Source organism: Aspergillus alliaceus (genome assembly GCF_009176365.1).
Source record: "Aspergillus alliaceus strain CBS 536.65 unplaced genomic scaffold BDW43scaffold_28, whole genome shotgun sequence".
In the NCBI taxonomy this organism is placed as follows: Eukaryota; Fungi; Ascomycota; class Eurotiomycetes; order Eurotiales; family Aspergillaceae; genus Aspergillus; species Aspergillus alliaceus.
Window position 1 is genome coordinate 311,537 of NW_022474711.1, and position 24,450 is coordinate 335,986.

At 49.0% G+C, this 24,450-nt stretch overlaps 4 protein-coding genes across 4 annotated transcripts; 2 read left to right on the top strand and 2 right to left on the bottom strand.

The window, feature by feature from the left end:
* Positions 1 to 13: 13 nt before the first annotated feature.
* Positions 14 to 1,102, bottom strand: BDW43DRAFT_320134 (putative extracellular protein; the record flags this gene model as incomplete). Its single annotated transcript, XM_032049036.1, has 1 exon — positions 14 to 1,102. One exon carries the CDS (start codon positions 1,100 to 1,102, stop codon positions 14 to 16), a length of 1,089 nt encoding a protein of 362 aa, XP_031899290.1.
* Positions 1,103 to 1,921: 819 nt separating this feature from the next.
* On the top strand, positions 1,922 to 4,602 carry BDW43DRAFT_279447 (UV-endonuclease UVE-1). The gene is made up of 2 exons (XM_032042306.1): positions 1,922 to 2,644; positions 2,720 to 4,602. Exons 1-2 carry the CDS (start codon positions 2,060 to 2,062, stop codon positions 4,286 to 4,288), a joined length of 2,154 nt encoding a protein of 717 aa, XP_031899291.1. The 5' UTR covers positions 1,922 to 2,059; the 3' UTR covers positions 4,289 to 4,602.
* A 66-nt stretch (positions 4,603 to 4,668) lies between these two features.
* BDW43DRAFT_279448 (phosphatidate phosphatase App1 family protein) lies at positions 4,669 to 7,997 on the top strand. The gene has a single exon (XM_032042307.1). It carries the CDS (start codon positions 5,379 to 5,381, stop codon positions 7,836 to 7,838), a length of 2,460 nt encoding a protein of 819 aa, XP_031899292.1. The 5' UTR covers positions 4,669 to 5,378; the 3' UTR covers positions 7,839 to 7,997.
* A 70-nt stretch (positions 7,998 to 8,067) lies between these two features.
* Positions 8,068 to 22,972, bottom strand: sidC (nonribosomal siderophore peptide synthase SidC). The gene is made up of 2 exons (XM_032037891.1): positions 22,064 to 22,972; positions 8,068 to 22,005 (listed from the first exon to the last, which is right to left on the bottom strand). Exons 1-2 carry the CDS (start codon positions 22,598 to 22,600, stop codon positions 8,272 to 8,274), a joined length of 14,271 nt encoding a protein of 4,756 aa, XP_031899293.1. The 5' UTR covers positions 22,601 to 22,972; the 3' UTR covers positions 8,068 to 8,271.
* Positions 22,973 to 24,450: the final 1,478 nt, after the last annotated feature.

Here is a 24,450-nt window from a genome sequence, read left to right on the forward strand (position 1 = left end):
TAGACGATCACATTTACCACTGGCGATGCATGGCGCCGTGGCGACAACGCATGCCAGCTGCAACAGAGCCCATGAAGACAGGTTTGCCATGGCTGCACATCGACCAGGTTTTGCCGTCATCGGCACAGATAATGGCACCATCTTTGCAAGGGCCGTGCTTCTGCTCGTGGTGTTTGAGAGGATGTGGCTGGAAGCGCCCTGTTTGATGCACGGAGGGTGATGTGGGCGCAGCGTGAACAGAGGATGATGGCGTGCCAAAGGGCGAAGCGATCCTGCTGGATGGGGTTGCGGAGGCGGAGGCAGAGCCAAACTTATGGGCTGAAGAGTTCTTAGGGCTTTGGGTGCCGGAGCTGCTCGCAACTTGAGCAGCAGAGCTGCTAGTGCCGTGGCTGCTGGAGTTCCCCTTGGCGGAATTAGAATCACCCAGGAAAGAAGCAGAGCTCTTGCATGTGTAGCCCTTCCCGGAGAGACTACCCTGCTTCGATGGACCCGGTAGTGGGAAGTTGACTTCCTCACCCTCAACAGTGGTGCAACCACCAGGTCCTCCGTCATTGGCCTGGAAGATCTCCGGGAGACTGCCAAAGCCGTCCCGTCGGGTGAGAGTCTTTGTCTGTGCAAGTTTTGCGGAACCACCGATGGTGACCTGCGCACAGTTCATGTACATCTCACGGTTACCGATTTTATTAAACCAAGTCCAAGACAACAAGGCTTCCCCGTTTGGAGCGTCGCTGGGGATCTTGAACTTGTATTTCTTTTCAATTGGACATCCGCCCAGAATGGAGTGAATCACCCTGATAGTCTTGCCCTTGTCATAGGAGAGACCGATCTGACACGACCCACCGCCATGTGTCGCGCTGCCTTGCAATTCCAGGTCGTACTCTTGGCCTGGGCTGTATGTGGCGACAGAGTTGAACTCGTCATTGGCATACCCTTTGCAAGGGTAGTCAGAGCCGCTGGTCGACAGCGGGTTCGTGTATGAATAGTCCTTTTGACCGCTTGCATCCTTATTTAATGGACTCCGGATCGGATATGGCTTGGACATCTGCATATGTGCGGACACAGACGCAGCCAGGAGGCCGCACACAACGGCGATGCTCTTCATGTTGATAGTTACGCCCTTAGAACGAAATTTCGGGACGATATGCAATGACCTGTACTGTCGTGATATCTGGATACGACCCGTTAGACGTAGTTTGTGAACCAAGCAAAGACAAACCACTCACTCAAGAGGTAGCAGTAATCCAGAATTAGAGCCAGTGGAACTAGGGAAGTGAAGACCTCAGATTGTGTTATCGGCAGTCCTTATAGCGCAACAGATGCTTTCTCTGCTTGTGGCAAGGGGGAAGAGTAAACAAAAGGCGCGAGAACGCAGAGTCTCACCTAGAGAAGACAAACTCAGGAACGCGCAAGCAGAGGGACCCAACCAGGTATTAGACATCTTAAACTCTTGGGTTGGTATGTAACTGTATATATGCCAATGGTTCTTCTAAGTGGTCACGTAGGAATGGTAAAAGCCGCGAGGAATGCTACTCCACGGAGACGCCATAACAATGGCCTTAACAACGGCCATTCTTCGGTTCAGTAGAAAAACTTTACTGATGAGTTAAGTGCCATTGGGAGCCGCTTTATTCAACCTTGATCTCACATGGTACGTAACAGTCTTCTTTCTGGTGGGGTTTCTATCTAGATTATGTACGGAGAAGCAGTAGATGTGTACTGACATGCTGAAGATTTTGGGAAGAGACTATGATCTAAGTGCGAAAGAGAGCAGGTACGGTTGAGATTGTACATATATACATATTCCATGTGTTGGAGAGAATGTCTCATGATAATTGAAGGCGGTGGTGACATTGATAAGAAGCTCGCCGAAGATCTTCCCAAAGCTCCTTAGCGGCGTTCCACTCCACTCCCTACATTCTGCCTTCCCCCCTGCTATCCGACCAAAGTCTTGCCTCCTATTACATGGAGGAACATGGTGCCAATATCGCGTGTCAAACCCACCATCTACTCCAACACTCTTTTAATACTCTTGTTCTTCTGATATAGAGTGCACTGCTGAATGTTTTTGAGGCCTTCCCTCCACCAGTCGAGGACTTACGGACGTGCGATTTCCTTCCACAATGTCGCGTGTTTCCATGACGTCGAGGAATTTGGCTTGCGCTCCCGCCAGATTCGCCACTATCCTGCTTGGTGGATAACTCGTCCGGTTACTACGGCCGGCTCAATTTCCTCCCTTGTTCGGGTCCATACATCCTGTCGCCCTCTGAATCATAATTCTCGCGTCGATCGAGTGTTACATTCTCTCCCCTGGCGATCGCAGAAGCTTGCAACAACACTGATTGCGACACCACCACATTCCTGGCGACTTGTAGAAGGTTCGCGTGGCATTGTGGATACATCCCACGCCACCAACATGCCGCTAGACATGAAATCGGAGAATGGGGGCAGTGTAAATTCGCAGGGCCAAACAGATACCGGACAAGTAGAGGCGCATGTATTGGAACTATCTCGGGATGTTCCACCGGATCCCGAATCGGATGAAGATGTGCCTGCTGAGGCTGAGGAGCTCCGGGAGGCTCTATCAAGGCCTCCGCCTGTCAATAGTAGCTACCTGCCCCTCCCTTGGAAGGGAAGATTGGGATATGTGAGTGTTAACCATCAGTGGACTTCTTGTTACTATCTCGTTTCACCACGTAACATCGTTTCTCATAGTCATTAGGCATGCTTAAACACATACCTACGATATTCAAACCCTCCCGTTTTCTGCTCCCGTACTTGTCGCATCGCGTCGATTTTGGAAAATCGACACCCTCTTATAGACCCTTCTCAACCTTCCCATCCGACGAAGAACCGTCCTGATCGGAGTCAAACACCTGATGTTGCACGCGGTCAAGCATTCGTTGAAGCATTGGGACTTGCCAACGCGCGGGATCTTACCAAGCTTCTGCGCTGGAACGATCGCTATGGAATTAAGTTCATGCGGCTGAGCAGTGAGATGTTTCCCTTTGCCAGCCACAAGGAATATGGATACAAACTAGCTCCCTTTGCGTCCGAAGTGCTTGCAGATGCTGGGCGCGTGATCGCAGAGCTTGGTCATAGGGTCAGTATGCATCCCGGCCAGTTCACTCAGCTGGGGTCTCCTAAGAAAGACGTGGTCGAGAGTTCTATACGGGATCTGGAATATCACTCGGAGATGTTGCAGCTGCTTCAACTGCCCCCCCAAGTGGATCGGGATGCGGTTATGATTCTCCACATGGGTGGTGTGTTTGGTGATAAGGAAGCCACATTGAATCGGTTCCGGGAGAATTACCAAAACCTCTCGCAAGATATCAAGAACCGACTGGTTTTAGAAAATGATGACGTTAGCTGGACAGTTCATGATCTGCTGCCGATGTGCGAAGAGTTGAACATTCCGCTCGTTCTAGACTTCCACCACCACAATATAATGTTCGACCCGAGCCAAGTCCGTGAGGGCACCCACGATATCATGGGTCTATTTGACAGGATCAAGGCCACTTGGACCAGAAAGGGGATTACCCAGAAAATGCACTATTCGGAGCCGACGCCATCTGCGATCACTAATCGTCAGCGCCGAAAGCATAGCCCGCGCGTTTCTACCCTACCTCCGTGTGACCCCACGATGGACTTGATGATCGAAGCAAAAGACAAAGAACAGGCTGTATTTGAGCTAATGAGGACTTTTAAGCTTCCTGGCCACGATTTATTCAATGATATGATTCCCCACGTTCGTACGGACGAGAACAAACCATTCAAGCCGCCTCGCAAGTCTACCAAGAAGAACGGTGGCTTTGTCGATCTCGAAGGCCATGTTCCTCCTACACCAACTGTTGCAGAGGAGGATGTCGGCATGGGAGGCCCGGAGCGAAGAGTATATTGGCCTCCCACGATGGAGGAGTGGCTTCGACCCAAGAGGGTCACCCGGACAAAAGCTGCTTATAGTCCCCGGAGACCTCGCCTGACGAAGAAGGCTGGTGGTGGTGTTGAGGAATCCTTGGAGCAAGATGGTGAGATGGCCAGTGCGACCATGACTACACCTGCTTCGACCCCTGTTTCCAAAACCTCCCAGCGGGCTCAGCGCACCCCCAACGTGAAGAAAGTAACCAGTAGGAAACGCAAAGCTTCTTCGCCTGCGACGACGTCCCCTTCTGCATCAGACAACGAGGTACTGCCTGAAACTCCAACCCTAACGCGATCCAAGAGTAGTGGTGCTCGTCAAAGCCGACGAACGAAGCCAGTTAGTTACGCTGAGGATAGTGAATCTGTGTGATCACCTTTTGTACGACACGTACCTCATACCTTTCCCCTGATCGGCATGCCTCTTGTACGGCTATATTACAGCGTGTGTAACAACACACTCTTGTCTTCGGACTAACCAATTGCTCCTATATTCGACCTATCATCATATCTCGGGTGGCTGATTAAAGAGGCTTAGAACTGGCGCGCATTTTGACCACGAATATTTACTCTACGCTCATGGATATAGATCGTACAATAGTAGAACTAATGGATATATGTACTTGGTTCGCGGAGAAACTTTTGGCTAAGGCAAGGTACAATAGTTATTTATATAAATATGTTTTCCCCACTCTGGTTCCGTTAGTTTGAAACTCGAGCTTAATTGTATTCTCTCCTCTCATAGTCCCCTTAGCCATTCTCCTCATATTCTTTATTGTGGTACCACCTAGTGTATATATACCATATATATATATACATATATATATATGTGTGTGTGTGTGTGTGTTGTCGAAGGTACGGCGACTAGGTAGGAAAGTATACTGACATCACTACGCTAAAAGTCCTTGTGGGCCGGAATGACTTCAACTGCTGTCCAAGTTCCGCCTTGTCTGACTCCACCCAGATAAACAGCAATCCGGCACCTCCCATCCTTCATACGAAATAGAGTCCGAAATACACCCAATCCCGCGTCAAATATCTCATAGCTCAAGACCGTGGCGCCCAAACCGTTTCCTCGCAGTCGCTGGCGCGCTCCGCCGAGCTTCCCCGCTAGGCGACAACTACCCTCACGTTCTCTACCTCCCCTCCCTCGTTTCTCCGCTAGAGACCGTGGTGCTCCGCAAGGAAAATTCTTTAATCTTCTCCGTGCGCTCTTCGGGTCTAACGCGAGCCGCCGTGCTCAGTCTCGCCTCTGGGATTTCCGCCACGAGACGATCCCCGCCCTTCGCCATCGAGCTCAGGCAAGCCTATACCGAGCGATTGTCCGACGACAAGCGAGACGACTTCAGAAACACCAAGCGGGCAGACGAGGAGTATTAGATTTTCTTGTCGGGAGAAGAAGGCGACTGAGGAGATCGGACACTGGTGGTGGGAAGGCGGCGCATGCGACAGTACGAGTTCCAATGTCACAGTATTTACCGTCGACATCTTCATGGGGCTCAGGAGGCGGTGCCAGTGGCGGGCGTCGCAAGAAGGTCTTTGAGTACCTGAAGGCCGCCAATGAATTACGGCAAACATACGCTGCACAATGGGCGGCGCAGATAAACCCGTCTCGTGAATACGATGAAGAGTATCTGAAGAACACACCGGGAGCATTTCCAGATGTTGAGATCGCACGGTCTGGGCATGAGGAAATGGTAATATTCCCGACTTACGCAAGGCGACTTGTCAGAGACTACTACCCTAAGCGGCGTCGGGGATCGACTTCGACCCTTGATGAATATCGTGGTGTGGCCGACGAGTCCGAGCTGGACAGACTTGAACGGGATATATTAAAAGATGAGAATGCGATCGTCGCGGTTGATGTGCGAGGCTGGGTATACTCGCCCCATCGCGGGGCGATGACTCGAAAGCATCGCTTGATGATTGCACTTGCGAGGAAGTTAAGCGGTATACCGGCCCCGAGTAATTCCTCGACTGATGGCGACGGGCCCAATTCCGATGCCGCTTCGATAGGGAAGACATCTGGCAAAAGGGATGATGACTTTGTGGATGCGGAGGCGCAATCGATCATTAGAAAAGCGGAAGGCAGCGCGGATCCGGCCTGGAAATCGAGTGCGTCGGAACGCGACGGTGAAGCAACTCCTGGACGACCTTTGCAAAGAACGTCGACGACATCAACACTCGAGCCTTCCCAGATGAGTACGGATGAGCTTACGATTGCAAACGCTCACCTCATGGAGAGGCTTCACCCTTTCTTGACAAATCCCATGAACCAGCAGCCCGTCACAGTGTTCTTCTTCAATGATGGGAAGAGTCAGTCTAGAAGCGTGGTGACCGACGAATCGGGTCACTTCACATTACGGGCAGCATTACCTTTCATCCCGAGTCATATCCGTGTTCTGGCGTCGGAGGGCTTGTCTGGCATGAAAAGGGTCGAAGTCATAGAACCAAGTGGCGTCAGCTTGATTAGCGATATTGATGACACAGTTAAACATTCGGCTATTGCAAGTGGAGCCAAAGAAATATTTCGAAATACCTTCATTCGCGAACTGGACGACTTGACCGTCGACGGAGTTTCAGAGTGGTATAATAGGTTGGTCAAAATGGGTGTACAGATACACTACGTCTCCAATTCACCATGGCAGCTTTACCCGTTATTGGAGCGCTATTTTAAATTGGCGGGACTGCCTCCTGGTTCATTTCATTTGAAACAATACAGCGGTATGCTTCAGGGGATCTTCGAGCCTACTGCAGAGAGGAAAAAGGGAAATCTCGAGCAGATACTTCGGGACTTCCCGACACGCAGATTCATCCTGGTTGGTGATAGCGGCGAGGCAGACCTCGAGGTCTACACAGATGTTGCCCTCACGCACCCTGGGAGGATATTAGGAATCTTCATCCGCGATGTCACCACATCAGATGTTAAGGAGTTCTTTGAGAAATCCATCGATCACCTGGAGCATCATCCATCTCGCACTCGCAGCACCCCCCAGTTCACCGACACCAGCGATGTAGCTGCTAACCGTCCTGCATTACCACCTCGCCGGACACTTGCTCCAGGAAACCCATCTTCTGATGCTATGAGCCTGGATAATACTGATCTGATCGACCTCCGTGACGACGAAGACTTGAGAGATACCCAGTCTGACACTACAAAGCCATTGGATGGGCGCAAACCACCGGCAAAACCATCCAAACCATCCTCCCTACGTACCGTCTCAGCCATGGCAGACCAGCCTGGAAAGGATAGTGTATCCCAGATCCAGGACGCCATCAAGCGAAAGCCAGTCCCACCATTACCGCTGCGTCGTGCTTCCCCAGCAAAACAAGACTCCCTGCTAGACAGAAACCAAACCAACGATATCCCAGCTCCACCAAATTCGCTGCCAATTTGCTCCAGAACATTCAACGAAGCCAAATCACCTGGATCTCAGGAGCCCACCCGGTCCAAGCAACCCCCTCCACCGCCCCCACCCCGCCGAAGTAACACAGGAGCAACCACATCAACAACAACCTCCAATTCAAGCACAAACCGCCCCCCACCCCAAAAGCAACCCCAATCATACCCCACAGCAGCAGCATCAGCTGCTCTACAATACGCATCAGAGCGTCTGCACTGGTCCGCATCTCCCAACCTGCGACCCACAACTACTACCGCCTCAGGTAGATCAAGCACAAACAGTCTGGATGGCGATCAACAGTCGATGTCAGGTTCTGCCCCACTGGCTCCATTACCGAACAAGCGGGAAGAACTCTGGCGTCGGCGTTGGGAACGAGCGCACGAAATCCTGGCTGATAAGGGTGTGGTACTGGGAAGTTGGCGAGTTGGGGCGGATGCTCAAGATGTCACGGTGTGGTTGGTACAGGAGGCGATGAAAGATGTTCAATCCTCTTCTCGATCGGATATGAGGGGGAACTAGATTCAGCGTATAGATTATGATCGGAGCAGGATGATTTGTATATCTTAACATATCTATGGATGGCCCTCACGCGCTTCACGATGTATGTATATCCACTCCTTATGAATGCGATTTAGCCATATCATGCATAGGATCTTCGTGTGTTGCTACGACGACAAATCAGCTTAATTGATGTAATGTTATACCTAAGTATTAAAATTAAAAAATAATGGAAGGTAAAATCTAGATCTTCAAACAAAGCAGCTTGACAAATGAGTAAATATATCCAACTATTGACAGGTATAAACTAAACCGGAATCTATCCAATGTAGTACTCATGTAATAATCAAAACCTATAATGCAACCAAGAACATGCAGATCGACAGAAAATGGACGCTTACGTCAGGGTATGCTCTTGTTTTCTTTTCTTTTCCCAAAGAAATGTCGGTTTGCATCACTGCAAAGAAGAAACGATACCCTCCATCTCACTCGCAATATCCGACACGAGCTGATTAACCCCCTCCTCAGAAAGAGCGCCACCTTCGACACGAACACCGAATCCAATAGTATCAGTCTTTTGATCAGGGCCGATATCAATGTAGACGTTCTCATCTGGAATAAAAGAGGTATCCAGAATAGACACAGAAGTCAAGTCTAACCCAGGTAGAGGTTCAGATGGGATGAAGTCCGTTGGGACGCCAATGCGGAGAGGCAAGAAAGTTTCCGTATTATCCGTGAATTCTGCGACTGGTGTGGCATTATCGGCAGATGGAACGGAACTCTGCATCCACAGGAGGTTGATCCAGGTATTGAAAATTGGAGATCCAGGCTTTTGGGCATCAACCCAGCGAAGTACATCTCGCAGGGAGCTCTGCTCGAATAAGACGCGTTCTGCGAGCGAGGATTGCACGGCAAGGGCTTTTTCAAGGAGGCTGGGTTCCGACTTGTCGGTGACGGCCCCAGGGATGGTGAATGGGTTGACGTTTAGACAAGGTCCGGAAAGCTTCTCAATGTTGGGGAATGAGGCTGAGCGGCCTGTTTGGTATAAGCCCATGGTGGGGCTTGCTGATCCAGTGACTCTTGCAAGGGTGCGAGCAACAGCTAGAAGGACAACTGCTTGGAGACTTAGACCGAAGGAACGGCATTTGCTTTCCATTTGGGACACGTTCTTGACCTTTTCCCATGCTCCGACGAACAACTGATCTGGAAATTGATCGTCTTTCTGCTTGAAGTTGAGGACGGTGCGCATACTCGAGCCGAGGGCGGAGGTCCAGTATGTCTTTTCATCGACCTCACGGAGAGAGCGGACTGAATAGTCGACAAAGGAAGGGAAGTCAGGGTTTGAGTCCAAGTTCTGACTACGATAAAGCTTTCCAAGCTCAGAAACGAACATTGGAATCGTCCAAGCATCATATGCTGCATGGTTGATTAGAATGAGGATTCCGTCCCTGTCACCAGCCTTCAAGAGACGTAGTCGCACAGGGGGAACAAAGAGCGAAGAAGGTTGTAAAGCCTCTGCCTTTGCCTGTGATTTCGCCGCCTCGGTTATGGAAGTGGACGATTCGATAACCCTGAAAGTTTCGGCATCACGAACAGCGTGTTTCATGACTACCTGAACGGCTTCGGATGGGGAGATAGCGGCGAAGCAAGTCCGTAGCACCGGATGCCTTTGGCGAAGTTGGTACCACGCGTCTTCAAGTTTCTCGGCATCGATGCGATCTGGAGTGAAATATGACCAGGCAGGTTCGAATAGCTTCCGACCAGACTTCAACCAACTAACAAGGTGATAGAATTGGCCACCAAGACAAGGAAGAATGGCCTCAATTGACTCTTTCTCTAAGCTCAGCTGCTCCAAAACCCTTTTCTCTACTTGCTCATAGTCCTCTATAAGTGCGCCCTGAGGCTCAACTGCTTGTTCCACGATAGGTCGGATACGTTGGCTGATGCCACGTAGAGTGTTACCCTGGAGGATATCGGCCACACCTGTCTTCAGCCCCTTGGATCGACAGATGGAAGCAATACGAATTGCCGATAAGGAGTCCAACCCAATACTGAAGATGCTCGTAGTAGGAGTAATACTGTTGATAGGCACCCCGGAGACATCCGCTAGTACAGATTTGACGATGGCTTCGTGAGTAGGTGCATCAGAGTCTTCAGGCAGGTGCCCTTGGGGTGCCTCTAAGGACAATCTGAGAGGTAGCTCTCCGAGACGTTCAGGTACAACTGTGGCGCATCTGGTTGGCTGCTGGATAATATCCTTGAAGGCGATTGCAAAGTTATTAAGGAAGTCATTGAGTGCAGATTGTGACATGTACAGCCCGTTGCAGGAGGCGTTGACCACAATTCCATCCCGAGAATGGTCAACTTCAACGTTCAGTTTATACTCGACCTGAGTAGTATAGTCATGTGTTTCGTACGGCGTCCAAATCTGTTGTTCCTCTAGGATGCTACCAACAAAGTCTGCGCTCTTTTGAAAGACGAAAAGTGTATCAAAGAGAGAAGTAGACTTCAATGCACCGGCCTTTCTTAGGCAATTCTGTACAACTCTCAAAGGCGCGTGCTGATATTCCTGTGCTTCGGTAGTGAGTTGCTGCAACCGTAGCGCCATGGCCCTGTTGCTCAAAAACTTCGGCTCAAAGCTCACTCTCTGAGCTACAGTGTTGAATAGCGGCCCAAAGGTATGCTCAGTCCCCGGCAGTGACCGACCTGCGAGAACTTGTCCGAATGCGACGTCACGCTTTCCAATAAAATGGGCAAGGGTTTTAGCGTATGCCAACATGGCTACGCTTTGTACAGTGACCTCCATCTTCTTACAGGAGTTAATAACCAGCGGCAAGTCAAGATCAACTCGGTGTTCTGAGATGAACATGCGGTCCGAAAATTCGGACGCAGGTAGTTGAGGGAGCTCAATGGCTTCATATCCGCGTAGTCTACGCGCCCAAAAGTCGCAGGAGCTATCTTGTCCACTCAAGATGTGCTGAACAGTCTCTGAGAAATGTGGTCTCTCCAATGGAGCCTCACCATTGTATGTAATGGCAAGGTCCTCGAAGAAGAATGGTAAAGAGGCACCATCGTAAAGAGCGTGGTGCATGATGACGACAAGGAGCCTGCTTTCCGGCTGGTTGACTAAAACTGACCGGATTGGCGGAACCTCAAAAGATGATTCCTCACTAAACGAGAAGAGTGCATTGACCTCAGACAGGACGTCAGAGTCAGATGACAAGTTAAGCTCTAGCCATTCAAGAGGAGGATGCGTGTGCACAGCACCAACCCAAGAAGAGTCAGGCTCCCCTACCAAGTGGAAAGAAGTACGCAGAATGTCATTATTTTTGATGATCGCTTCTATCGCATCCCTCAGCTTAGTGGTATCCACAGAGTCATTAAGGCGGACAGGATGAGGGTAAACGTAGACCTGTCCTGCGGAAGCAAGAGTCTGTGTGATCATTCCCGATTGCAGAGGTGTACATTCAAACATGGCTGAGATAGAGTCATCATCGCTGAGTAGCCTGATATGTTCTTGGTAGATATTAAGCGGAATACTAGTGGTTCCCTTCGCATGTTCCCCATTTGTCGTGGGTTGAGCGAGAGAAGCTTGTCCTATATGTCTAGCCAATGCACCCACACAAGAGAAACGCATGACGTCGGATGAAGACGCATTAAGACCTGATTCACGTAGTTTGCGTGCGAACTGAATGGCTGTAACGGAGTCAATTCCGAGGCTAAGGAACGAAGCTCCCTTAGTGACATCTGCTATATCCAATCCACAGAAGGACGCAACGTGCTGTCGGATCTCGGTTTCTATATTGGACCATATTGTTTCATCCCATTGGGTGGAAGATTCCCGTGAGCTAGATCCCTCTAATTGAAGAAGGTTGAAGTTATCCAATGAGACACTTTCGCCAGACACGATACTCGAGAGTATGGCATCCATCTTCTCGACAAACTCCTTTCCACTATAAAGAGAGCCAAACGCAGGCGAGAAGAGACAGTGCAGATTGATTGTGTCTGTTGTATGATTTGCCTCGACTTCCAGTGCAAGGGGGTATTCAGCAGGCATGTGGCTGTCTAATTCCCTCCAGAGGTTGTGTCTCCGTGGTTCGGTGGCTCTGATATAGGAGAAGAGGCAATCGAACAGAGGTGTTTGGGAATTTAACCAGCGTTGAATGTGTCTCAAAGACGTATGCTGGAAGTCAAGCGACCTGACAGTCGATTTCTGAACAACTCCAATGACGTCAGTAACTGTGTTTAACCCGTTGGTATTGAGACGACCAGGGATAGTAGTAATGCAAGGAAGGAGGACTGAGTCCGCCCCTGGCACAGATACAGCGCGACCAGAAAGCACAAGTCCGTAAGTAACATCCGATGCGCCCACTGTATCTGCCAAAAGAAGTGCGAATGTAGCCTGTATCAATGAAGGTACTGTCGTTTGGAGACTCGCTGAGCAGTGCTCCAGTTCAGACAGCTTGTTGCTAAGCTGTCTATGCACCGATGTTGGGTGTTCCATGTGATTAGGATCTCCTCGGAAGACTGTCGGATGGCAACCGGCCAAATGCCCAACCCAGTGTTCCTTTGCCTTATCCATGTCCTGACTATAAACATGTTCGATGAACGCCAGAGGCATACCTCTCTCAGGAACTGGCTCCTCTGCATAACGAGCAGTAACGTCATCCATCAACATAGAGAAGGATTCGCCATCGTAGAGAGCATGGTGGATGGAGATTAAGAGGGCGAGTGGTTCTTTAGAATCACGAGTCTTTCCAAGATGGAATCGCACAGGAGGTGTATTAGAGATATTGGAAATAATATCGTGGGCGATTTCCTCTTGTTCCAGCTTGAACTTCTCGATCAATTCCTCAAGATTATCATATTCTACTTCGGTCCAGCTAAGCTGACTAGATGCAGGCGTGAAGACTACCTGCACCATACCCTTATTCAAGGGAGAAAATGCAGTTCTCAAGATCTCATTGTCATTGGCAACTGTTTGCCATGCGGACTTAAGCCGAGTGACATTGACTTTCTCTAGTTGAAGAACAACATGATTGACATAGAGCTGGTCACCCTGGCTGTTGATGGAGCGTGCTACCAAGCCTTCCTGAAGGGGCAGACAAGGACGCACAGAAGTAATTGTGGACAGATCGACTCCAGCAGGATGGCTATTTCTGTACTGTGACTCTACGTCGAGAAGTCTTTCGCGTATATTTGATACGGAATCCAATCCATTTGATGACGAGGTAGTTCTTGGCAAACGTGCAAGCTGTTCAATAACCGGGTTGCTCATGACAAGAGCGACTGTAGCTTCATAGCCGATCTTTCGGAGTTTGATCGAAAGACCTATGGCGCTCAGACTGTCTAGACCAATCTCAAAGATATTTGTCATAGGGCCAATGGTCGAAGGGTCTGACGAGATAACGGCGCAGACCACCTTCACCAAAGCTTCTTCGTCAGTGGTCAAAGGACGACTGACGACAATACCGTCTTTATTGATAGAGTTGTTCCCCCGAAGAACGGCTGCAAGAGGGAGATTCATGAATAGAGCATGAAGCTCCTTGAGGTTTGCCTTCCCGGACATTGGTGCCACCGGGATATACGTTACGGGTAGGATAAGTTCAGGAACCATGTATGCTGGCAGCTTCTTTTTGAGGGTGTCCTGGAGATCCTTTCCCAAGGTTGCGAAATCGGACTGTACAAAGGTAGCACTCTCGTTCAGATGTCGACGAGTATCAGATCGCGTGATGAAAGATATAAGCTGAACTCGTGAGAGACTTGGGTGCTTAACAATAGTGGTAACAACAGTAATAGGGATGGGTGAGGAAGAACGGAGCACTTCAGAGACCTCTCCTAGCTCCAGCCTTTGCCCACGAATCTTGGTTTGGTCATCGCCACGTCCAAGGTACTCCACTGAATCATCTGGCATCAGACGGCCCATATCTCCAGTTCTGTACATTTTCTCACCGTTAGATCCCGTGACAAATCCAGCGGCATCAGGCCTGTTGAGGTACCCTTTGCCGACAAGATCGCCACTAAAGACCAGCTCTCCAGTTTGGCCTCTGAGAGCGTAGTCCATTGTGCCAGGGATCATAACGTGGCAAACACAGGCAGTTAATGGTGGTCCAATATTTCGCATGTTTGTCTCTTTCTTAACATGAGCGAACGTACAGCCAATTGTCACCTCGGTTGGGCCATATGCATTTACAAGTGCAATGTGAGATTCAGCCCATGTGTCCAATACCTTCTTGGAGATCTTTTCACCACCGACAGTCATGAATCTCAATTTGGGACAGTCCTCTGGTCGCACATCTGATTGATCTACCAGTGATGGCACAAAGCTTGCATGAGTAATCTCCCATTGTGAAAGTGTTGTTTTGATATCGTTCAAGATCATGGCTCTAGGAGCGGTCGCCGTTGTCATTCCATGGCGCCACGGGAAGAACATTTCCAAAAGATGAGGATCAAAGGCTCTATTCGCCTGTGCGAGATACCTGCCAGTGCCACCCAGAGTTAGGGTGTCAGGAGCCGCTTCAACACAGAACTCCCCGAAAGACTCTATAAAGGACGACAGATTGCCCCTAGTGACCAACACACCTTTTGGTTTACCCGTGGAACCAGACGTGAACAGAAGATATGCAGGGTCGTCTGGATGAGATTGATAGTCCCGGTCCTCAGAGGGCATTGTTTCCACCAATCTTTGGAAGCAAGAGTCATTAACACAGATAACACGGCATCCTTCAGGGGCCTGGGAGAATGACGGCGAGAATTGTGTCTCGGTGAAGACAATGGGGCAATCTGCATCCTCGGACAAGAATGACTTCCGTTCAATTGGAAGGCCTTCATCTATGGGAAGGTAGGTATTCCCGGACTTGAATATGCCAATGATTATGGGATATGAAGAGAGATTTCGTTCACAGCAAACACCAATCACCCTATTTTTATGTCCTTGTGAGGCAATGTAGGCGGCCACACGGTTTGCTTCCATGTTAAGTGTATCGTAAGACCAAGCCTCCTTCACAATACCATCAGGTGCTATGTGAGATGCGACTTCTACAGCAGTCCATTCTGGATGTTCTTTGGCATTCTTCTCTAACCAGTAGGTTGGATTAGTGTGGACTGAATTACGGACAGGCTCCGAAACAGGTCTAGTGGAGATAGACTTCTGAACTGTCGGCAGATGATTCACGAGGTCTGCCAATGCTTTGTCGGGGAATGCCAACATGGCACTGACAAAGCCATCGACCTGACGAACAAACAGCAATAACTGCTCCCGGCTCATCAGGCGGCTATCCGAAGAAGCCTCTAAGGACAGTGCACCGTCCGCATGTTGGAATACATTCATGGCCATAGGATGCTCAACGTGTAACCCAATCTGGTCCTCAAGCTCCTGCCAAATTTGAGGCTGAGCAGAGACCGTGGTTTCACTGGCTACATGGAAGTTGAAAACAGCTGGGTATAATGCTTCACCCCTTGGTCGATTGAGCATCTTTCGAACATCACGAGCATGAATATGGCGATACTTCCAAGAATTGATAGAGATTCGATGTTGTTCTCTAAGAAGCTCGCGTGCACTTCCTTGAGGGTAAAAAGGTATGGGAACGACGGAAATTAATGGACCAACTCCGCCCTCAAGGTCTGGGTGTAACACGCGGTCTGAAAGGGTTTCAGCAAAAACGGCTGCTGGAATTCCGAGATAGCAAATCGAGACGTAACCCCACGCTGCTCGTATAATTGAGGCAATAGATGACACACCCAGCTGAGCCGCAGCAGATTGAAGCTTAGTAGTCTTTTCTGTCAAGGGTATTTCCTCTGAAATGAGTTCATACTCCTGTTCAACTCCCGATTCCACTTTCTTTCCGGTAAGGTCAGGCCACACTGGAGTATCTAGTTCTGAAAACTTTTTCAACTCGGACTGCCAAAAGCTACGAGTCTCAAGAATTCTCTTATCGTCTGGAAGAACAATCGAAAGGGCGTTGCTAAGCTGGTGCCTCGAGGGTGGTTTGTACGTATAAGCGGATCGCACATCATTCATGATTAGACCAAGGGAAGGTTCATCATGAATAGAATGGTGTATGGTAAGTATCATGATTCTCTCATTGCCATTTTCGATTACAGTAACAGCCCACGGTGGATGACTGAAATAGTTCTTTTGGTGTCTGGTCATAATATCCTCAATTCGATTGTCGCGCAACGCACTCAAATCGTGTCCTGCGCATTTATGCTCTTCCCAATCCAGAGAAGGCAACTTATAAATTAACTGCAGAATAGAGAAGTCAAGTTTATCTTGGCCACTGTTGGCGACCTCAGCCACAGGGATGAAGCCAGTTCTCAATGCCTCAGTCTTTTGGCAGACAGCAAACCAAGCTTGCTTCAATCGGACAAGATCCACCGAGGGATCCAGGGAGAAGAAATGATTGCTCCAGTACAAATTATATGTACCCATTGTTTCGCTAAGCAAGCTTTCCTGAATTGTAGTAGCACGTATAGTACGGAAATCTTCTTGCACTTTTTCCGCTGCTAACGTATGCCATGTGTCATTAAACTTCTCCAGATCAAATGTCTCAGAAGTTGTATTACCGGCGTTGTTTGAAGAAGCTGCTAACTTTAGCAGGTCTTTTACGGTAACACAGCTGAGTACTTCGATCATAGACAGTTGATACCCAGCCTTTTTAAGCCTGGAGGTAAGGTAAATAGCGCGAATTGAATCGATACCCAAACTTCGAAGTCTATTGACCATGGTGATGATTGACGAAGAGATGTTGGCGACAGATGCGATCATACCGACAATCTTCTTGGTTGTAGTTGTGTCGACCTCACTCTCAGATTCTTCAGAAGCCGCATTCTCAGGGTTCAATTGGCCTTCCCAATGGTCGATATCAATAGCGGCATACGCTGCTTGTAGAGCCCGTCGGTCAGTCTTGGCAGACGGTGTTCTTGGAATATTCTTTACAACCAAATAAACAGATGGGATCATGTGGTCAGGAAGGACACTGTGCGCTTTACCACTGGCAGCACGAGCTATCTCAAGTGCAGCATCATTGAGCACCAACAGCTGGTCATGTTCCGTAGAGGCTGCCTCAGGTGCAGAGAGGAAAGCAACCACCACCTTCGTGGGTCTGTCAGGACGGCTGAGGATGAGTGTTTCTATGTTCTCAACAGAAGGGTGACAGCCTCCAAGAGCGAAAGTAATTTCACTGAGCTCAACCCTAATACCACCGAGCTTGACCAGATCATCGACACGGTTGAGATATTCAAGAGAGCCATCAGAAAGCATGCGAACCAAATCACCGGTGTAATACAATGTCTGGGATGCTTCCTCGTTCCAAACATATTTTGCTTTCGTGACATCCTCTTGATTCAAATAGCCAGGCGAGAGCTGGGGGCCACCCAATGCTAACTCGCCAACAGCATTCTTTATCACCATGCGTTGATCCTTTGTCACAAAAACAGATACGGTATCCATAGGCCAGCCAATGTTTGCGCTCTTGACATCCTTATGTTCATTTCCGAACTCCCTGATAGTGGAAACTATCGTTACTTCGGCGGGACCATATGTGTTGTAGGCACGCATATTAGTGCCCCAATCATCGGCCACTTGCTGCGTAAGCTTCTCGCCAATCATGGTTATCACCTCAAGCGTTTCGCAACTCTTTCTAGAGACACCTGCTGCGAATGCAGGGGTGAGATGTGCATGAGTCGCCTTGGTGATGTTTGACAGTTTGGAGAACGAGCCGAGCATTATCTCTCTTGTGGCAGAGATGAGAACTCCTCCTACACTCCAGGCGTAGAAGAAGTCCTGAATGGACACGTCAAAAGTATATTGCGAAAACTGCAAGCATCGGACGACACCGCCTTGTACATTGGTGGGGATATCCTTGCGAAGCGATTTCATACATGCCACCGCAGCAGAATGCTTGATAGGAACACCTTTGGGCGCTCCAGTTGTGCCACTGGTCCAGATCAGGTATGCTGTACCGTCTGGACATGTTCTTTGCCTAGTATCAAGACGCCTCACACTATCCAGTACGGTAGAATCATTTGCTGCAAATTGGCCGACATCGACGACATCGACCCCGGCTGGAACGGAACCTTCAGGTTGACCACCGTCAATATTAGACACAAGGAGAATCCTGGCGCCCGTTCGAGCAATAAGATCATGGCGACGCTGTGCAGGAGAGAAAGTATCAATTGGACACCAAGCACCGCCAGCTTTGAGAATTCCTAGGATAGCGACATACATGGCAGGGCTTTTCTCAATACATATCGGCACAATCTTATTTGTCAGTGAACCAGTGATTTGCAGTAAATATTCAGCAAGATTATCAGCTCTTGCATTGAGCTCTCCATATGTCCACGAGATGTTACATGGGTTGCTGTCGTCTTCCAAGTCGCCCATGAAAACCAGCGCTGTGTCCTCCGGATGGGACTGTGCATGCTCCTCAAATCGAGAATGAATAAGCGCCCCCTCTAACACTTCTGGGACCTGAGTTGACATTGGATTGGAGGCTGACTTCAGTTCAGAGTTAGTTTGAAATGGAGCATCCAGGAAGTTTCCCTCCGGTGTTTCAAGTATAAATGAAGTGATATCATCCATCTGTCTCAGCATGACCTCGGCTGATTTTGTGTCAAGAAGAGCATGGTTGAAACTAGCACGGAGGGTCAAAGATGAATTGGTTCCAGGCCAAACTTCAATCATGACCCCAAAGTCGTTCATCATCGGTGGGTGTTCTATTGATCTCCAAATCTCACTGGCACTTGACCCAGCACTGAAGTCTTGATACATGATGAGCGTGTCATACGGCAATCGACCGTCTCCTTTCCCAAATTCCCCCAGACGAGTTTGCAAGTGAGACAGCGCCTTGGCATTGAATGATGATAGGTGGCGGGCGACAGATCTATTTGTCCAAGTGCCTCTGCTATCTTTTGGGATCTGGTTCAGGGCGAGTCTGACGGGAACAATAGTAAATGTCGGACCAATACATATTTCTGATTCAAGATCCAGTCTTCCAGAAACCACACTACCCATCACAATGTCTTGGTCTGGTGTTCCCGTATAGGCGAGCAGAACGGAGCCCCAAGCTGCTTGAAGTACCGAGAGTGGGGTTGTCCCGATATTCTTTGAATTTCTTTTCAAGCTGTCGTAGCTGAGGCGCGCGGTAATTTCTACGCAATCTGCTGTTTTCACTGAAGGAGCCCGATAAGACGTAACAGAAGGAAAAGAAAGTGGCGAATAGTGCTCCAAGTGCTTTTCCCAGAAGACAGAAGTTGCTGCATGATCAGCACCGAAATGATGTTCCACGATATGTTCCAGAGATGTTCTTTTCGCTAGAGGTTTGCCACTATAAGCAGAAGACACATCCTCTAGAAGAAGTTGCAACGAGCCACCATCAAATATTCCGTGAAACATGCTCAAGATTATGAGCGACTTTTCTGGTGATGTGATCAGAGACAACTTCCAAGGAGGCGTGCCCAAGTTAATTGTCTCTTCTGCGTCTTGCAAAGCCTTGTCGAGAGCTTCTTTCCCCAAATTGCCTTCACTGATATCATAAACATTCCAATCTGGCTGCGGGACTGCATTAGTAGCCAAGATGCATTGTGCGAAAGGAGCCATATCATCATCAAGCCAGCAGAAAACTGTCCGGAAGGAATTATAGTTCGCGGTAACCTTGTCCCACGCCTTTCGTATGCGGTCGAGATCGACTGCAGCCTCAAGTGTAAGGACAGAATGATAGATGTACGAGCGACTACTGAACGACTTATCCGATGAGCTGCGCAGAAAACTGGTCAACATACCAGATTGTGTTGCTGTGGCAGGCAAGAATTTCTGGATCTTGTCTGAGGTTAGACCGAGCCTCTCCGCGCATACCGATTGGTTCCTGGTACTGAACGATTCAAGCCTTTGTTTTAAAGAGTTAACCGAGCCATTTGCTAGAAGAGAGTTTTTATTGATACCGTTTGTTGCTGCAAGAGGTTTTGCGATGATTGAAACCAATCCTTTGGGTGTTTCAGACCGCAGTACATCTCCTACAGACAGGCCTTCGATAGAGTTGTCTCGCAACTTCTGTAACAGTCGCATCGCGCCAAGACTGTCAATTCCCAAAGAGTAGAGATCAGATCCAGGTTTGATAACGGAAACCTCTTCATCTGATGTCTCTGCGATGAGGCGAACTACCAGTTGTTGCACCTGTTGTGTGCGTTCATCTTCGGCTTCCCAACCATCTTGCGAATCAATTGAAGTTTCGAATTTCGGGGTAGAGATAAGTTTGGCACTGCCCTGCTGTAGCTTGGTAGATATGGCTTTGCGGTCAACTTTCCCAGAGCTAGATCTGGGAAGAGAGTCGAAGAAAATATATGCAGCCGGGCACATGTAGGACGCGAGATGTTGCTGTGTGGACTGCTGCGCTTTTCGCACGATTTCGAGTCTTTCGGCTTCGGACGTATTTTCTGCTACTAAGCACGCGAAGATCTGTTCACTGCCCAGTACGTTTAAGTCCCTCTGGGATACTACCGCCACAACCTCTGTAATACTGCTCACAGTGGAAAGGACTGACTCTATCTCACCAAGTTCCACACGGCGACCACTGAGCTTTACTTGGTCAGAGGTAATACGGCCAAGGAACTCGATGACCTGGGAGCCAGTCTCATCCCAAACAACTCGGGCCATGTCACCTGTGCGGTAAAGGTAACCAAAGTCGGGGCTGTGAACGAAGGACATTGCAGTCTCTTTAGGACGGTTCAAGTAGCCTTTACTGACTTGTGGACCTCCTAGAGCCAGCTCTCCAGCAATACCACAGGGTACAGCCTTAGGCACGAAACTATTCGGATCCAGAATGAACATTGAGCTTGTCGGTAGCGGCTTTCCAATAATAGAACCACGGGTGGAATAGTCGACTGGGGCGAGGAAGGTGCAGTTAATAGCACCTTCGGTGGGACCATACGCATTGACCAACATGGTCGACGGTCTTGAAGAGCCATTTTCCCCATTAGGATATTTCTTCTCAGAAAAGTTCTCGATAACTGTTCGACTAAGCTTCTCTCCCATAGTCCAAAGCGACCGGAGAGTTGTCAAACGCGAAGGTCGAAGGAGTGCAGCCAAGCTCGGAGTGGCCATCATTATAGTTGCTCTGGCTTCATTGATGGTTGCTTCCAAATCCGTTAAGGTTAAACTTCGAAAGGCAGAGCAAAGAGTAGCGCCACTGCTTAGGGTCACAAAGATTTCCATAAGGGATGGATCAAATGTTGGCGATGCAAACTGGAACCAGCGAAAGTCCCCCACAGAATCACCAGGGAGGGGAATAGCTGTAGCATGGGACTCAATAGAGCAGGTAACTGCCAAATGGCTTACTTGAACACCCTTGGGCTTTCCGGTAGAGCCACTGGTGAACAAGAGATAAGCGGTCTGGTTTTCATTGATATCCAGCTGCACGAGAGGTTCATGGGGAGCTGTGAGAGGGGCTTGATCCCCTCGCATCTCCTTCCACCTGGAAACTTCTGCAACGTCAACCCATGTATGAGTAGTTGCTTCAGCTTCTGGGATTTCCGCACGCCACGGCCCAAAGGATGGCTCAGGCATATTGCCAAGGATAATGGGAGAACCGATGTCTTGGAGAATCTCTTGGACTCGCTGGGCGGGGGCGTCTTGAGGAATCGGAGAGAACGCACAGCCGGCCTTCAGGATACCGAGGTAGGAAATATAGAGTTCGGGGGACGTCGACATATAGACAGGAATGATGCGCCCCCTGCCACATGAATGACCGTCATTGGACAAATGAGTTCGTATATGTGCAGCCAGATTCGAAGATGCAGTATTAAGAGCGGCATAAGTAAGAATGCTGTGCTCTGCAGGTGACTCTGCAGATGATAAAGAGTGTACAAAATCAAGCGCTATGGAATTAGGCTTTCTACGGGCCCAGCCCTCGAAAGCAGCGTGAAGAAGGAACGGCCTTGAACTTTCGACCGTAACAGCTTCATTTTGTTCATTGTCCCGGGTAGGGGGTATCGTGAGTGGAGGGAAATTAATGACCGAAAGTTCCGGAGGAGGTATCTCGAGGCTAAGGAATGTAGAGGAGTCGGCTAAGTAAGAAGCGAGCGTCTTCAAAAGTTGAGAGATTGCAGTATCCGGGAACTGTCGCGTCGGGTAGGTAAAATCGATTCGCAGAACGCCGCTATTCGCAGTAGATAGAACTCTCACGTCAAATCCCTACTGGCTGGTTAGTCGATGAACTAGATTACGGCAAGCACTTTTATAGAAGACCGACATTTCCTGGCGCACTAGGTTGCAGCTCGCTATTTTCAAGCCCGGCATCCAGTCCTAGGGTCAACGAAAACTGGACATCTTCCTTGTTGTAATACCGTTGATCTACTTCGCGTACTTCGCACTTGTGTTGACCCTTCCCCTGCTCATCCTTACCTGAACCAAGGAAGGATGCACGGATAACCCCGCGTACATGTTCTGTGCCCGACACGAAGGGCGAGGAGCGAGATACAAAGAAGGCGACATCCTCAAGCCCGGTGAAACCAGAGACAAACCTCGCGTAGCCCTGGATAATGCCGTCGGTGACGTCCTGAATTTCCGAATTGCAGAACAGGTCCACGGAGGGACTTCTGGCTATAGGACGGTCGACCGATCTGTTGACAACGTATTGATCGATCGTATCCAAGGCTGGCACCTTGGTAATGGGCAGTATTTCAGCCATGGATTTGGAAGAGGTGCCTTTGCTTAGAGAATGGGAGTTGTCGCAGGTTGAGTCCGCGGAGCTTCTATGCCCCTCATCGCTCGTGATTTCGCCAGACATTGCTTTAGTGGTGCGGGGTTATAGCGATTACTCACCTGCGAATACAGAACTCGTCTTACTTTCATGTAAGGGTCTGCACCTGCGCACCTACAAAGGAATGAATGTCACAGCTGGTGCGGGCGGGGGTGTTTTAAAGAATTATAGAGCAAGATATTTCTGCGACTGCAGCTAAAAAGCCACATTCTGCAGCAAACTCAGGAACAGCCAAGAGTGATCGCTGCGGCGTCATTCGTGGTACCCAAGGGTTCAGCATCAACTTCATTGGGCAAGACATGACAATAGTGGGGGTTTACCGAACTGACTACCGCGGTAATTACAATGGTATTGATTGTGATGTGCAGGATTTGCAAAAGAATTGTGGGTGACACCACCGAATGTGTGCGGTAGACGCGCCAATCAAAGTGGGGGACAAAACAGTGCGAATTTCTCCGGTCATCGGCCAACTTATCTGATTAGATCATCTGATTAGATCCATAATGTGCGGGCTAGTATTGTATATTCCGTACGGTATTCATGACAGTACCCGAAACTGAAATATTTTCATCATCTCTTTATCTGGCTTTCTCTGTGTTGAAACCTACTGTGCATTGAGATCTGACGATCGTTCCTGGAAGCTCTAGCTTTTATTTCTCGAATCCGCTTTCCTAAGCTACAGGGCCACTGTACGTGTCAGGGCGATGATGCACGCCAGAAGACATCACATACCCTTTCACTGAGAAGCAACCCTGAGCGTTTCAATTATCATGTTTTGTACGGTATGTAAGAGGAGAAAAGTATACAACTATCACTGCTCAGAGTTGGGGATTGTAAAGGTATGGTCTTCTTAGTCGCTCTTCCATTCCCCTAGATAATAGGTCAAACGAGATGGCAGGTCCCTCCAAGGACTATATCCCCTGTACTGTGTACCAGTAATAAGGGTAAGAGTCGATCCTTGTAGCATAGGGCAGTCAATGCCGAGTCCAAGGGACCCTGAAGCAATACGGCATGGCTTTTTGTAGCTAACACAGGCGGAGATATGGCGGCAAGTTCCGTCATGAAGCGCAGGACATAATGACAGTTCTTCGGCAATGAATCGAATAAACGGTCTTATCTCGTCAAGTACTTCTTTATTTCTTCTCTTCTTTATTGAATTTTCTATTTACCGAGGAAAACAAGACCAATAGTCCAGTCATATAGTGTATTTGCGCCTTGTGTCAGCTCGGCTAGTAATGTCAGCTTGGCGTGATGAACCTATCATTTCTCTTTGCTCATAAGAACATGCATGAGTATGCGGTCAATGGTGAGACATTTCGTTAGGATAAACATATTAAGCACGACCGAGGCTCTCTGCTGTCAATTTGTTTCAGCATATATATGTCAGTTTATTCCTATGCATTGCGTAGCCCACTGTTTAGTCTTCGCAGTACTTGTCTGCGTTTCGAAATGTCTTAGATTCCTTAATATTGAGCCTAGGCTAGTAATTAGAAGCGAGAATATTATGAATAATAACGGACGAGTCATATGGAGGGGCTACGTCGCTTTGGTAAAAAGTCGGAACCGTCTGGTTTGCAGTTCGATGTTCCGAGCCCCCGTTAGCTACCGTTATCTGATCTTTCCCCACCAGTAAATTCTGTCGGACAGGTCCGCCACCAGTGGAGAAAGAACGCTAAGGCTGAGATGTGGAAAATTTTCTGCGCGCGCTTTCAAGAGGAAGCAGTGTGAATTTAGTTAGAATCATGGCTAGAAGAACGTAATAACAATGGGGGGAAAAGAGGATCTAGCCCCTCGGACAACCTTGTTGCGTGGAATGGATCCTAAGTGGATAAACGTAGTCAATGGAACCAGTTATATAGTAAGTAGTGACACACTTC

What these genes read in the sequence shown, in the direction of transcription:
- BDW43DRAFT_279447 (XM_032042306.1), top strand. Translation starts at nt 2,060, where the DNA reads ATGTTTTTGAGGCCTTCCCTCCACCAGTCGAGGACTTACGGACGTGCG. An exon ending in GGAAGGGAAGATTGGGATAT is followed by an intron (nt 2,645 to 2,719) that starts GTGAGTGTTAAC and finishes CATAGTCATTAG; the next exon opens with GCATGCTTAAACACATACCT.
- BDW43DRAFT_279448 (XM_032042307.1), top strand. Translation starts at nt 5,379, where the DNA reads ATGTCACAGTATTTACCGTCGACATCTTCATGGGGCTCAGGAGGCGGT.
- sidC (XM_032037891.1), bottom strand. Translation starts at nt 22,600, where the DNA reads ATGTCTGGCGAAATCACGAGCGATGAGGGGCATAGAAGCTCCGCGGAC. An exon ending in AACCTAGTGCGCCAGGAAAT is followed by an intron (nt 22,006 to 22,063) that starts GTCGGTCTTCTA and finishes ACCAGCCAGTAG; the next exon opens with GGATTTGACGTGAGAGTTCT.